At 34.9% G+C, this 14,475-nt stretch overlaps 2 protein-coding genes across 4 annotated transcripts in view; both read left to right on the top strand.

Moving 5' to 3' along the window:
- Positions 1-14,383, top strand: part of LOC108742727 — a 55,187-nt gene extending 40,804 nt beyond the window's left edge. For both annotated transcript variants that reach the window (XM_018478027.1, XM_018478028.1), the window contains one exon: positions 10,916-14,383. In XM_018478027.1, coding sequence (XP_018333529.1) covers positions 10,916-14,261 — 3,346 coding nt within the window. In that variant the 3' untranslated portion in view covers positions 14,262-14,383. The remainder of the gene's footprint in view (positions 1-10,915) is intronic.
- Positions 3,567-10,444, top strand: LOC108742729 (interferon regulatory factor 2-binding protein-like A). 2 transcript variants are annotated; one of them, XM_018478031.2, is made up of 4 exons: positions 3,567-4,579; positions 6,635-6,895; positions 7,022-7,305; positions 8,287-10,444. In XM_018478031.2, exons 1-4 carry the CDS (start codon positions 3,757-3,759, stop codon positions 8,410-8,412), a joined length of 1,494 nt encoding a protein of 497 aa, XP_018333533.1. In that variant the 5' UTR covers positions 3,567-3,756; the 3' UTR covers positions 8,413-10,444. The 2 variants fall into 2 exon arrangements, with proteins under 2 accessions (XP_018333533.1, XP_018333532.1); XM_018478030.2 differs by having other exon boundaries at positions 3,572-4,579; positions 6,620-6,895.
- Positions 14,384-14,475: the final 92 nt, after the last annotated feature.

Consider the following 14,475-nt stretch of genomic DNA (forward strand, 5'->3'; position numbering starts at 1 on the left):
AGTCAGCAGCCTTGTTGTTCCCAAATTCTCCAGAAGAATGAAGGCTTTTCCAGATAATTCGATAGCAATATAAATAGGCCGCTAGGTGACAACCGGAATTATTTTGTATTTGGACAGCTGATCGCAATAAGATAAACAATGCGAATTACAGGCGAATACCATATAAATATAGTGGCAAGTAAATAAGCAGTAATAATATAGTGCTATATAAATAACTATAAAATAAATGCCTGTGCAATAAATAGAATAAATACTACAAAATTCTTTACAATTGTAAATAATTTATTTAACTGTAGAAAAACTGAAATGGAAAAAGAACAAAATTGAGAAAATCCAATATTAAAGAATAAGTTATCGGTACTTATTCTTATTGGCAGGTAAATAAATAGTAAATCATAAGTAGGTACTTGTTATGTGGCTACTTTTTCACACAAATGCAGATAAAAGTAGGTTATAATGAAATCTGTCTAGGTATAACTTGTTTATTTTCTCTTTTTCAGCGTTTACGTTTGGATAACCAATCCGTTCAAAAATTCAGATCTTTCCTTCATTTCACACGTGCCGTTCGTAATTAAAATTAAATACTGCAGAAATTGTATTATATAATGCTAATTCGGCAACGTTGAAATGGACTAGCTATTCTGACGACCGACGATCGACCGATATAAAAAGAGAATTGCATGCTTGGCTCTGAGCGCGTAGCATAATAATAAGAACGACAAGAACCGCTGTTGCAAGCTCCCAACTCCCAAGTTGACTCGTCGTTGTCGTAGTTGCAGACCGAAAACAGGAATCCACGACCGCGAGGGGAACAGGAGGGAAGAGTGGGAACGCGTGCTTTCACTTGCGGAGAGCACATTGATCGTGTGACGTCACAGATACACAACCCAGCCTGGTCTCCAGCCAACTTTCCGGTCGGTCCTACATTCACAAAGCAGTGTCGTGTCGCTGTTGTACTGCTGCTGCTTTTGCGTACAAACTGAAGACTTTCAGCAGGCCAAACTTGAGCTGTACAGTCTGAAGCACAAACACGTCTGTGTACATGTGTGTCCTTGTTGTTACGTGTGCGTTACGTCAGAAAATCGCAGATACAAAGACGAAATGGCAACATTGCGAGTGAAATCCTCTGCGACGTTGTCTGTTGTTCTGCAGTGTGAACACGAACATGCTTTCTAATATAATTACGTATCGAACATCTGAATTTCAAAGAAGCCAATATTTTTCAGAAAAAATATGATTGCACAAAGATAAATAGGCTGTTTTCAAAAAAGGAACAACGGTTCCACAAATCTGTTTTGCGAATACTGTAGTACCTAGGTTTTCAAAGGTTGAACAGAATTCAGTTGAATTTATAAGTTTGTTTAGAAAAACGTATAAATGTAATTTACGTATGTATAGGTATTTTTGTTTAAATTGCTCAGTCGATATTCACATAGGCACCCATCGTCCACCCATTTAAATTGTTACGATCCTAGTTCAGCAGTTTGAGAGATCATATTATCTGGAGTAAAAAATATTAAAAACAAACCGTTCATTTATCTAGTAGGTAGGTATTGTATCAAAAAATTCTTGTTTGAGTAAACTAGTATGTGCTATAATCGTCTAAAGTAACGTTATTTGATAGGTAACTGTCTTCTGGTTAGCTCTTGGTTTTAACGTTTATTTTAGATTCAGCTTAACATCCGCTATTTACTTACTCAGACGCCAAATAGCGGCAAAATACTGGTTTATTTGTTGTTGAACTGCATTCCTAAATTCAAGGTTCCGTAATCTTTGGGAGAAATCGTAAGCCTTTCATGATTTTCTTAGCCAAATGAACTGACTATGAGAATATACATTATAATTAGGTAGGTACCTATGAACCTATATTTAAATTTCGAGTAAGGAGGTACCTACCTACTTGCTTTAATTTATAACGAAGAAAGCTGCTGTAAAAAGAAATTTTTTAATAGATAAATCGATGCCTTTCTCAGATGATTAAATGGTACGAATTGCAGACCCCAACAGGGGCAAACTGGGGTGTATGTTAATCTGGTGAAATGTGAAATCCTAATAACATGATGTTAAGTAACCCTATTAAATCAAGACATAAGCAAGGACTGGATTTTTCAGTAACATTAAATTATAAATCAAGCTCCTCAGGTTTCGGTTCTGTGGGTAATGGTAGCATAAAGCTTATATTGTCAATTAATCCCTGGAACTCGAAAATTACCCATTCTCTTTTTTACTAATTCTAGTTTTTACAACGGGTTAAGCACACGCAAATTGTTGGTAATGGTCATTTTTGGGATTTTAATTCAACACACGACTGGAATTGTACTAAAATCTTAGTACCTAGCAAAATGAAGATTTAAATTTTCGCACCTTCACACGTATGAGTACGATAAACATTTAAGTTTTATTTTAATCTCGACCTCTGCCTTAATTGATCTTTGCAACACTTTGGTTAGTTTTTCTTATATTCTTACGTTAAAACTCTTTGTGTGACGATCAATGTTCCTGGACAGAATCATAGGTAGTTACATATCCAAACATATGTAGGTATTAGGTACAGTACACTTACGTATATATAGATTTTCATTTTGGATGCTCCTCTTTAAAGTGGAGCTCGCATGCGCAAATATACTTGACAGTTATGCAATTATTTTGCCCAACCGTAGACGAGTATTGATTTAAGAAAGCGTTCAATGCACTCACTTTTCTACTATATTAGGCAACACTAGGTTAAATGGGCGCTAAATGAGATAAGCCTATAATCACAATTGCATTTAGAAACAATGAGTTTTTTACCAAAAGGTATTGTTTTATGCGAAAGGCTTTATGTGTCAAGGCCAGGACGGGATTCTTCTCCCGAGGAACCGTTTAAATACGTCATCATAATCATGCAAAAGGAATTGTTTATTTACGGTTTATCTACACCGATGCACCTACCTGGGTATACCAAGTAGGTATACATGCGTGGCTGATAGTTGATATTTACATTTAAAATCAATTTTAAAGTCAGAAGTGATAGGTGCATACCTACGTTTTTCCAATAATGTTAAACCTGTCTCTACTCTCTGCTAAAGAAATAGTTACATTTCACGGTTTGATCACATTTGACCAATCTTTACACTAACCGCTTTGAGCTACTATAATTATGATATTGAAGGTATACCTAGCATCTATAGGTATATATCAAAATGTAGCTTTTTTTTATAATGAGAATAGGAACATTTTGTTCTTTATATTTGATGCACCTACATATCCAGTTCATTTTATTCTTATTAATGGTAAGTACCTAGTAATTTCAGGATACTAGGAAAATCACTTGTATTTTTCTTTGCGAAGTTTAATTAGTCATTTAATATGAAAGTATGTGCACGAGTGTTTCTAATCGTAAAATAAATTTAAAACAAGTCTCATCAACAATAAATTAACGGTTCGAGTATTTCATCATGTTCACTGGATGTAGTTTGTCTGGAGCAGCGCGCGCAATACGTGACGTAGCCCGGATACTATTGGCTTGCCTGGTAGCATGACGTCACAGACGATAACGATTATTACACAGAGCCCCTCACCGCACCACGCCCGCTGCTGAGAAACGTTGTGTCGTGTTTGGGGTTCAGTTACGGTGAGGCGAGAGTAGGAACTGGGTGTGAACAATTTAGTGAATAACAGTGATCGTTGAAGTATGTGCGATGGAAATACTTTTTAAATAATTGCGGTTAGTTTAGTTATATTGTTTTCGTTGCTATTGTTCTTGAACTAAAAGTAATGGACATGTCGGTTATGCAGATGCAGCAAGCCAAACGGCAACATTGCTATTTGTGCGATTTACCTCGTATGCCGTGGGCTATGGTTCACGACTTTTCTGAAGCGGTTTGTCGTGGTTGTGTTAATTACGAAGGGGCCGATCGAATTGAAATCGTGTTGGAAAATGCCAGACAAATGAAACGAGCTCATGGATTTCAGGAGCAGAGAGCAAATCATAGCTCTAAGAGTCACCGCTCGGCTGGACACGATCACCAAAATGGCGACGTGGTGACAGCAAGCGGTCGACAACAAACAGCCGCTACCCACCATTCGAATACATTTAGCCTTCATCATGGCCGAACTGGAATGTTGGCGGAATATCAAGCTGCTCAACCTGCTCCTCCGCCAAGAGGCTCCGGCTCCATGAATCGTCAGCTACAGGAAGCAACCGCCGATCACGAAGCTATGGTTGGGCGAGCAACGGTTAGACTGCCAGCTGCAGCGCATCTAGCTGTTGCTGCACATCATCCTCTTCAACATCATCACACGGCGAACGGAAGACCTACTTCCATACCTCAGCAAAGCTTGAAACGCGGTTTGTCAGGCAATGACGACGACGATCACCATGGGCATCATGCTAACGGTGATCTTAACGGAGCAAAGCGTATGATGTCGGTTGAAGAACACAATAACAGTGTTAGACCACCTCTTACGAGGGGAGATTCTTTACCTGCAGTCTCTTTGGCTCAGCCGTTCGCTGTAGCTGCAGAGAGACAATTCAAGCAAGAGAAGCATCCTGTGAGAACTCCTTCTTTTGATACTGCTACCGCTTTTAAACCCAATGGTAAGGATTTTACATATGATGAATTGCTAAGCCTCGCTTAAATTTTCATACCTAAATTATTGATAAAAAATGAACTGAACTTGAGAAGTTTCATTTTTAGTTGTTTTTTTTTTTGTGGTGTACCAATACATGGTGGAGTAGTATTTGTTATTTGAGTGATGCGGGGCACTTTTAAAACTGAACTTATAATGAACTCAGTTAGCCTCCAAAAACCGGTTTTTCTATTTATTTTTGTGCTGGTTCGTCGACTACGTCATAATCGTCTTTTAAGACTTGGGTCAGCTGCTGCTTATGCGTGTGTAAGGTAGAATAAGTTTAGCTGTTAATAAGCTGATTTCTTAATTAGAAGAACCGTTACTTCTGCATTTTCACTGACATAGAAATTTCTTACGAAAAGTTTTACATATTTATTGGGAACATTTTAGCTACACTTCCGAACGTGGAGGATGTTAAGAAAAGTCCATTCTCTTAAAGTATTATTTATAACCATGAGTCATTGCATGTGGGGGAAATATTTCTCTGATAAAGCATTAATGGCTTATTCTGATTCGGTATTTGGCTCTAGAAAACAAAGAGCAATTAATTGAATCGCTTTAAACAATGGGGTTTCATAGTGCTGCCTATTTACCGATTAGTTTTGCATTCCCAAGTTTATGACTGAAACAAAATGTTTTTTGTTATTTACTTTGTTTGTACGTCTGTTGGTTTATTTATAATGCAGTTGTTGCTATGCCGTTACACAGCAAGGTTTGAGAAGTAAACTGTCGTAGGTCATGGTAATATCGAGTAGCAGGAACTGAATGTTAACAAGGAAGAAATTAGGATAGTTATTTTTTGAAGTCAACCGTAGACATGTATGTTTTAGGTAATTATTATTTGTTGTTTGACTTCCACGACTTCATCTGTTATTTGTGCTGCATATATGCATGTAGGTATCTATAAACAGAACTAAAAGTGTTCTATTGTAAAACAGTTAATTATCGTACAATGTATAGATACATAATTTTGCTTAATTGTTGATTCAAATAAGTGTAATAATGTGATTCAATACTGTTAGTTCTCATCCTATCATAACGCTTTTATGTTTATTAAAAAAACCAACGTTTACAGCGATATACGGCGGTATCAAGACAGCTGCGCGTGACGTCATTTCCGTTGTTAAACAAAAACACGTAACACCAGAAATCTTGTCTAGTCGGTCACATTTTTCATGACAAGGTTCGAATAATACCGAAAGTTTACGATAATGTCCGAGCGCTAAAATTGTCACGACGTAAGTACGTCACGCATCGTTTATCGAGGTCATGTGACACAACTGTATTGTGTTGCACTGTTTACTTCATGGTGAGGGTCTCGCTTCCAGCTCAACACAGCTTAAGAAAATGATGATTCGGTTTCATTTGGCTTTAAAATGTAGTCTTAGTAAATAATGATTTGAGTATAATGATTATTGTAGTACCTACTTTTAATTTAATACAAAACATCTATACAAAATAGGTAAAAACCTTTGGGTGTTTCATTCCCACCAGTTACTAAGGCTGGTGGGTCGCTAATTTCTCCGGACTAGGACGGAAGGGCCTTTTTGGTCTCCTTTTAGGAATCGTGGGAATGGGTAGTGGCAGTTGGGGTTAGAAAGATGAGATGGCCGAAATGAAAACAAAGGAGAATGAAAGATTGTGGAATATTGCTCTAGCATTTGAAGCCACAGAAAAATTTGGAGCAGGGCAGATGGACTCGAAATCGAGCCGTCGACCTCCCGAAAATTACGCAACGGTTTTAACCTCCAGGCCATGTCGTTTGGTACTAATTGGGTTAGAAGTTTATAGAGTAGTCTAGTGTTCCTGGCGAAACAAACCCGAACTCGAATTTAAGATTCATACCTTCACTTCACAATAATATTTAAGAAGGCATTTAAAAAAAGTACAATATCCCATTTTAATGCCGTGCCTGCTATGCTGTTCTGATTAAGGAAATTTAAGCGAGTGCTGATTATTTGAGAAATGCATGCTAATATTTGATACCATTTTAACCACATTCTAGGTTATATAACTCCAGTTTCAGTAGCTGGTGGAACAGCTGCAGCAGCCAATTCTCCTTTAAATAATAGAACTGCTTCTCCTCAAGATGGCAGTACAGCTGCCAGTTCGCAGCCAAATCAACAAAATTCAGGATCTGGTCAAAGTCCAATGGCTGCTTTGATGTCTGTTGCTGATAATTTACCTCCAGGTAGTCCAAGGTCAACTGGAGGAAGTCCCCCTGGAAATGCAGTGCCCAGATCAGCATCAAGAGGCTCCCAGCATTCTCCCAATTCCACAGGTAGTTAAGAGAAGTTCCGAACGTTTTGTGTTGAAAGAACATTTTTGTGGTGTTTCCTGTATTACATTAATGCTTTGTAGTTGCGCTCATAGGCTTATATTAACTATGAATTGTTTTTCATTAAAGCGGGTTCTAGTGGACGACGGTCATCGGGTTCGAGACATGTGTCGTCCACAACAGTTACTTCAACAGAAGGTGGTGCTGCAACAATGGGAGCACCTGGAGAAATAGTACCAACAACTAATGAGACACTTGCCCCTAGTGCACCACCCACAGCAACATTAAAATGTACTCTGTGTCAGGAACGGCTTGAGGACACCCATTTTGTACAATGTCCTTCTGTTCCTCATCACAAATTTTGTTTCCCTTGCAGTCGAGATAGCATTAAGAGACAAGGAGCAGGCTCAGAGGTTAGTATTTTTATTGGCTAGTGATATAGTGTGTGGTTTAATAAGAAAGAGGGTGGTATAGTTTCCACGGCATTATACGCTTTGTCGGGTTTGAAATTTGTAAACTGTTATGCAGGGTGTATCAACATTTCATGGATATAGAGTAACCACAGGGTGAAAGGGTGTCAAAGGTTTAAAAGAAAAATTTTGATTACTCAAAAGCGCTTGGCACGATTTCAATAAAATTTGGCATGTGGATAATGGCATTGAAAGTGTTAATTTCTAGTGCACATTTCACATCCGTTTTCTTAAAATACGGCAAGGGTGAAATTTCTCCTACCCATAGATACAATTGTTCAGAACCTTTTTGGAAGGTTAAATGAGTACATTAATGATCTTTTTGGGAAGGTATATCTTACTTTTTTGTCACGTAATAAAAAGTCATATCTGCAACAGTTTTGCAGAAAAAAATTACTCTATCGATGACTTCCGACAACATAAAATTGATAAAAGTAGTTTTTTTGAAATTACTCGATGACGCTTAGTGCGAATAAAATTTTCTACGTGGCCATTTCTTTGGAGGTATCAATTTTTGATGTATATATCAATAGAGCAAAGCTACCCCCACCATTCATAGTTATATACTGTTGGTTTCTTTTTCTGCCTATGAACACATCACTACAGAACACTAGAATCGCTGACTTAACCATATGAACGTTCTTAGCGCTAAAGACCTATAAATATGTATCACTCTGTTCGTGCGATTTATAGAAAAAACTTAGTGATTACAAGACAGCTAATTTTGAAATATCACAATCAAACACAAAAAGTTGGATATTGTCAAACATAGGCGTATTGAACATATTTTTCGTCCAAAACTTATTATAATTTCAGGAACCTGTGGCTGTTGTAAGTTCACGGAATTTTGGGACACCTTGCATATCTATAGTCTTATTATGTTTTATGTTGTAAGTTATAAGTTAAAGAATGTACTTGTTTCAGGTTTACTGCCCGAGCGGCGAAAAATGTCCTTTGGCAAACTCGAATGTTCCATGGGCTTTTATGCAAGGAGAAATTGCAACAATATTGGGGGAGGAATATAAAGTAAAAAAAGAAAGAGAATCTTAAGAGAATAATCGAGAAGGCACTTCGTGCTGGTTATTCCCTATAAAGCCGATGAAATATTGATTGGAGGCAGTTTAAATTTGTCGATAACGCTGGCGAAAGTTGGTGAAGATTAGTTGAATTTTGATTTGTCAGATGGTGGTGCAGTTGAAAAGTCGAAATGAAGAAGGCTGTGTCATAGTTGTAATCGGTATCAAATCGTTCGTATTATTTGCACATCTTCATTGGTCAATTGGCGTTTTAAGCCAAAGTTTTCTGTACATATGAGTTCAGTACAATTGTAATACTTTGATAATAATATTAATAATAATATTGTATTGACGTGCACGGTGATTTCTTTCCAGTTCGGTCATCTTGAACATTGTATCGTATTTAATCCTTAATTTTAAATTATTTTTTGCACAATTGCGTATTGGAATAACGTTGGCTTTTTTATTTGAACACTTGTAGATATTTGTAAATATGAATAATACCTAATAATTGAATCCATGGGTGTTATTAGGCTATTTGAAGAATATTTAGAGGTACATGTGTAGGGATCTCTGAATGTACTATTTCTTTTAAATAAATTTGATACGCACAACAAGTTTGTAACTAATAGACTCGATAGATAATTGTTTTTACCAGCTAGTTGTCAGTATGAAATTTATTTTGCATGTATCAGACAACACAATAATAACATTTTGTTTATAGGATTTATCGGAGCCTAATGTAAATATTTTGTGATCATATTTAGTGTATTTTCGTTATTTACGGTGCGTTCGAACATGACGTTTTATTGTAATTTTTGAAAGTAACCTAGTCATCAATATGAAGCATATACTTCATATTAGGAACTCCAACACTCGCTGGTAAATTTTAAGAACAATAAATTCGCTAAATAGCTCCTTGTATATCTACTACGGCAATTATCAGCCCCCACGGAAAAGTCTCCGTTTGTTAACAATAATCATGAGAATAGATTGCTTTCAAATTTATACTTTTGTAGCTGAATCGACAGCATAACTATTTATTTCAAGGGAAGATGAATTCGGAAAATTTTGTAGCTTTGTATAATAAACATTTCAAGTACATCTTATTAAGCACGTCTTTAAGCAAAACTATGCTCATTTTTGTAATGCATGTAACGTGAGAGTCATTTAAGAAACTTATATTTACACAAACTGCATATTTTTTGTACAGAAAAACATATTGTTTCTTTTTAGTTTTTTGTTATATTTAACAGGAGACTGAATAATAATAAAACGTTGCTCTTATTTTGAAATTGTGAAGTGGAATCTGTATAGAGTGGGAGTAATTTTGCTAAACATCTGCCATTTGATAACATTATCAAAGCAGTTGTTTCTGCAAAATTTTATTTTCTGCGTGTAGTTATCAAACATGCAGTGGACTGAAAAGAAAGTAAAAAATGTTGACTTATAAGTAATAAAAGTTTTAAATTATTGTTCTTGTATATATTTGCAAATACCTTGTTAGTCATATTTTGCCTGTAATATAAACAAAGAACAGAAAAAGAATCATCAAATTTGGTTTATTTGGTTAAGGTTAATGTTATTTAAGAGTAATTTATACTTATTAGTATGGCTTCCTTTTGGTAAACAGCTACAGAAAAAATTGTTGAAGCAATCAATGTTACTGTTCATTTAAATTTCGTAATAACACTGAACACCTGTAATTAACAAATTTTTGTGTTCTTGCATGTTTTTTAACGGTGGACACATTTTCCCCCGAGTAGTATTGTTGCAATGACTGATGCGTTTTATTTCACATTTATATGTCACGAAACTGGATTTATGCGAAGTTTTATCGATTTTGTGAATGACTAGTAGTTAACTTCCCAAAAAAGTTTTATTAGCGTAGTTATGTTTATTATAAAGCGAAAACTCTGCATTTATGATACGATAGCAGACGTTAATATGTATTGACAATGTCAGTTTTGTAAACAATCGTAATTGTTGATCACATTAAAATAGCATTGTCGGTGGTATATTTGTAGGAAAGCTTAAATAGAAAATAAAAAACCTTTTTATACATTTACCACAGACAAACAATTACTTAACAGCCGAAGCTTGTACAATCTTATTGTTAATTGATGTCTTAATAAAATATTTAATGTATATACGACTTTTATTTTTAAAAAAGTAATTTTTTCTACATCGTTTCGTAGTTACAATTTTCTAAGTTAAATCAATAATTTTAATTGATTTAAGTTTGAGTTTCTTACCACTTATTGCTAGCTAATATTTTATTTTCTCAAAGATATGGTTGGGACAGTTGCTGTCACTTCAAGGAATAAAAACAAAAATTCGTCGTAATTTGGAATTACGGAAATTTCTAATTTCTCAAAATAATGAACAACAAAGTTTTATTTTAAGTTGAAAAAACTTTTTCAAGCACTTGAATTTATTTACGTTGCACATTTTGGGTTTTGCTTTAAAGATGCGCAATATATTAAAAACCCAGTATAAGAGTTACTTATTGTTAATTGAAATTTTTCCTTTTTCAGTGATTTACCAGTAAAGAATACTGAACGAGATAATGAAACATCCACTGGCACTTTCAACAATGGTATTTATAATAAAGGCGAGGTTTCATCAGGACAGGCAACAAATAAACGACTTGTAATAAATACAGCTGTATCCACGGAGGACGATGCCAAACCTGAAAAAGTATGTACTGCTCATAAAGAATGTCCTAAACAGAGCAAAGCAATGGTAACTAGCTTTAGTGTAGTGAATTATCATCCTCTTTCAAATGAAGATGGAGATGGAGGTTCCACTACTAACTTTTTACCTTACAATGAAGGTGAGGAAGACGAAAAAAAAAATGTTTTAGCTCTAAGTTGCTCTTCAGGGGATTGTAATGAAACAACTGCAACTAGTACTAGTTCAACTAGTATAAGTGAACTTGATTACATAACTGTTGCATTGCCCAATGTGTTCTATAACTGTAATAATGAAACAAAAGAATGTAATTATAAAGTCGAGAGAACCGCCAGAGAAGTTGGGGTTTTAATGAAAGATTCCGCTATAAAAGGAATCTACGTAAATACTACAAATAAAGCGATAGAATGCTGTGGAGGTTCTTCTAAAGAAAACGTTATTGAGAAAACCGTAAATAGTCCTGCAATAAAATGCAACAGAAAAAATAATAATTTGGTAATTCAACATTTACCATCATTAAATATTAGAAGTGAATTAGTGACACAGTCATTACCCACAGTTGAAATCAAATGTACTGAAAGTACTGTACAAACGTGTTCCCCATTGCGAAATATTTGTTATGAAGTTATACAACATACCTCTGTGATTACTACTCAAGAGAAAGACTTTAAAGAGCCTTCAGAAAAAATAAAAGCAGAAACTTCTTCAAATATTGCAACTACTTCAAATCCGAAGGCAGATACTAATTTGGGAGTGGAAACAGTTATAGAAACATTAACTTCAGATCCGACTGTTGGATCAATTTTGAAGTCTTATGAAGTTCTACCAGTGAAGAATATTGATAATGATACCATGGAAACAAATTCAACCATCAGAAATAAAATAGATGTAGATGTATATCAAACTTATATATCAAATACAAGAAGAAGAAAAAGAAGCGTATCAATTAAAGAAATGATATCACAAAAGGAACAAAATATCGATAACGTCGATTTAACAGAAATTAAAGCAGAATTAGAAGACTTCTTGAAAGAAATCGAAGAATCTCATTCTGTGCCTTCAATTTATTTAGAACCAAAAGAAAATGATTATGTAGAAGAGAACGATATGGATAAAGTACCAAGAAAAATTATATCAGATCATGTAATTGGCAATTTAAAACAATTAAGCGAAATTTCAACAACCCAATTTCACGAACAAACTGAAACGGCGTCTTCAGAAGTCTCTGAACAACCAATTAATCTAAAATTGTATCCAAACATATTTCCAGATAATTATATTTTATATTGTGACAAATCAACAGAAATTTCTATTAAACAAGAAAATAATGACACAATGAGTGAAGATGCTACTCATCAATATTTAAACGATTGCACCGCATTAGTAAAAAACCAAACCAAAGAATTGCCGCTAAAATGTGAAAAACAAACTGAAGAGATTGTTTTGAAAGGTACGAATAGTAGTGAATTCAAAAGCAACGTTACTAAAATTGTAGAAGAGAACTTTAGGATAAATAAGAGTAAAATTACATGTAAAGGGTCACATCAACAGATATTGAAGCTGTGTGTATGCGGTACAGAAGATGGAAGTAAAGCTTGTGACAAAAAATATATTTTGGTAGTAGATTCTAAAAATTTAAAAGATGGTGATGTACTGGGTGCGTGTGTTGATCAATCGACATATACACATGATGTAGCATGTTATAATTTTAATACACCGACCTCTTGTGAATCTAAACAAGTACAAACAAATTTACCGATAAACCTTGATAACAATAATGATATAAATTATGAAGAATCAGAAAGTACGCATCAAGAAATTTCCAAAAATGACATTGCACAGGAAACTGTTATGCTGGAAAAGAGCATTCAAGAAAAACATTCGAGTTCTGTCTGCACAGTAAAAATAAATGATGAAAAGCAGACAAAATGCACAAAAACAATTCAAACAAAAGTGGTTTTGGGAGACTTGGAACTCAAAAAAGCCGAACCTACATTAACTGCAGAAGCAGAATCGCAGGCCGGTGTTTCATTAAATTCATGTACAGTCGACATAACCGTGCCATCCGGTCTTAACGCTTGCGAAGCAAGTTTCCAAACCTGTACAGAACAACTGATAAGTTTTTCAAATTCCGAATGTAAATCTCACTTACTTCAACTCCATAATAAAATTGATAAGAATAAAAGTACTGCTGTTACGAAATGTATAAGTCAAAATGTATCTAATTTTGAGTGCAAATCAAAATCTGCTCAAATTCCAATTATAAAGAACACATTTTACTGTGAATGTTCTGAAGAAAAAGAATTAATTAACATAGATTTGCAAGATAAATCAATTAACCAACCTTTTAACGAATGTAACGCAAAAACGGAAGATATAATTAAGAGAAATATTGGTATTCAAACGACAAAAATATCTAAACGAGCGGCAATGAAATGCCCTAAAGGTACTTCTGAGGTAGAATGCTTTAGCACTCTTTTAGAAACAGACAGTACAGACATTTCGACAAATGGCGAAGAGTGTCTGTCGTGCGAGAATATTTCGCTGGAAAAAGGTAAAAAACCTCTTTTAATAAGTCAAAATATTCAGGTCAATATTACTAAAACCGCAAACAAGATGGATAGAAACGAGTCATCGAAACTAACTAAAGAAATTCCAAAAGAAACAAATAAACAAATTTACAAAGAGAGTACATCAAACTCGTATTTCGAAGAAAAAAGGTCAGTCAAAATTCAAACATCACTGAAGACGAATTCGATAAATTGCAAAAAAAAACTATTTGATAAAAGACGGAGTAATAATAAAGTTTATAATTATGATTTTTGCACATGCAAATCAAAACAAAGATGCAACAGACAAATTGGCATTCAAAAAGGTCCAGGTTGCAATTGGGCTCGGAATAGACGAACACGGGAACTTTCTTTTGACGAAGACAACGCAGATACATGCTCTGAAAGTATATCAGGATTATCATCAGATTGTATGTCTGAAGGTGAAGTAAGACAAAATGTTAGCATAGGTGAATTGTATCCATGTGAGTTCAATTGTACTTCTTTTTACAAAAAGAATCCTGAAAAGTTACTGAAACAGCAAACCGGCGATAAAAATGTATGTCTACTTCGAGAAAGAACAATCTATGATAATTGGAAATCCTACTATTTCTCTCACCAGTCCCGACCTTCCAAGTAGTTTTATTGTAGCTTTTATTTGAAATTCAATAAATAAATTTTCAGCTTTGAAAAAGTAGTTTCTTTATGTAAAGTTTACGTATACTGCGTGTTTGGAACTCATTGAATAGTGGTATGTGGCGCTACCTTACAATAGGTTTAGTAATACAATGCAATCATTGACGACAGAGGTCGTTAATATTTTACTGTAGCAGCAGTATGTTATCGTAGAGGGC

Source organism: Agrilus planipennis, unplaced genomic scaffold, assembly GCF_000699045.2.
Source record: "Agrilus planipennis isolate EAB-ADULT unplaced genomic scaffold, Apla_2.0 scaffold109, whole genome shotgun sequence".
NCBI lineage: Eukaryota > Metazoa > Arthropoda > Insecta > Coleoptera > Buprestidae > Agrilus > Agrilus planipennis.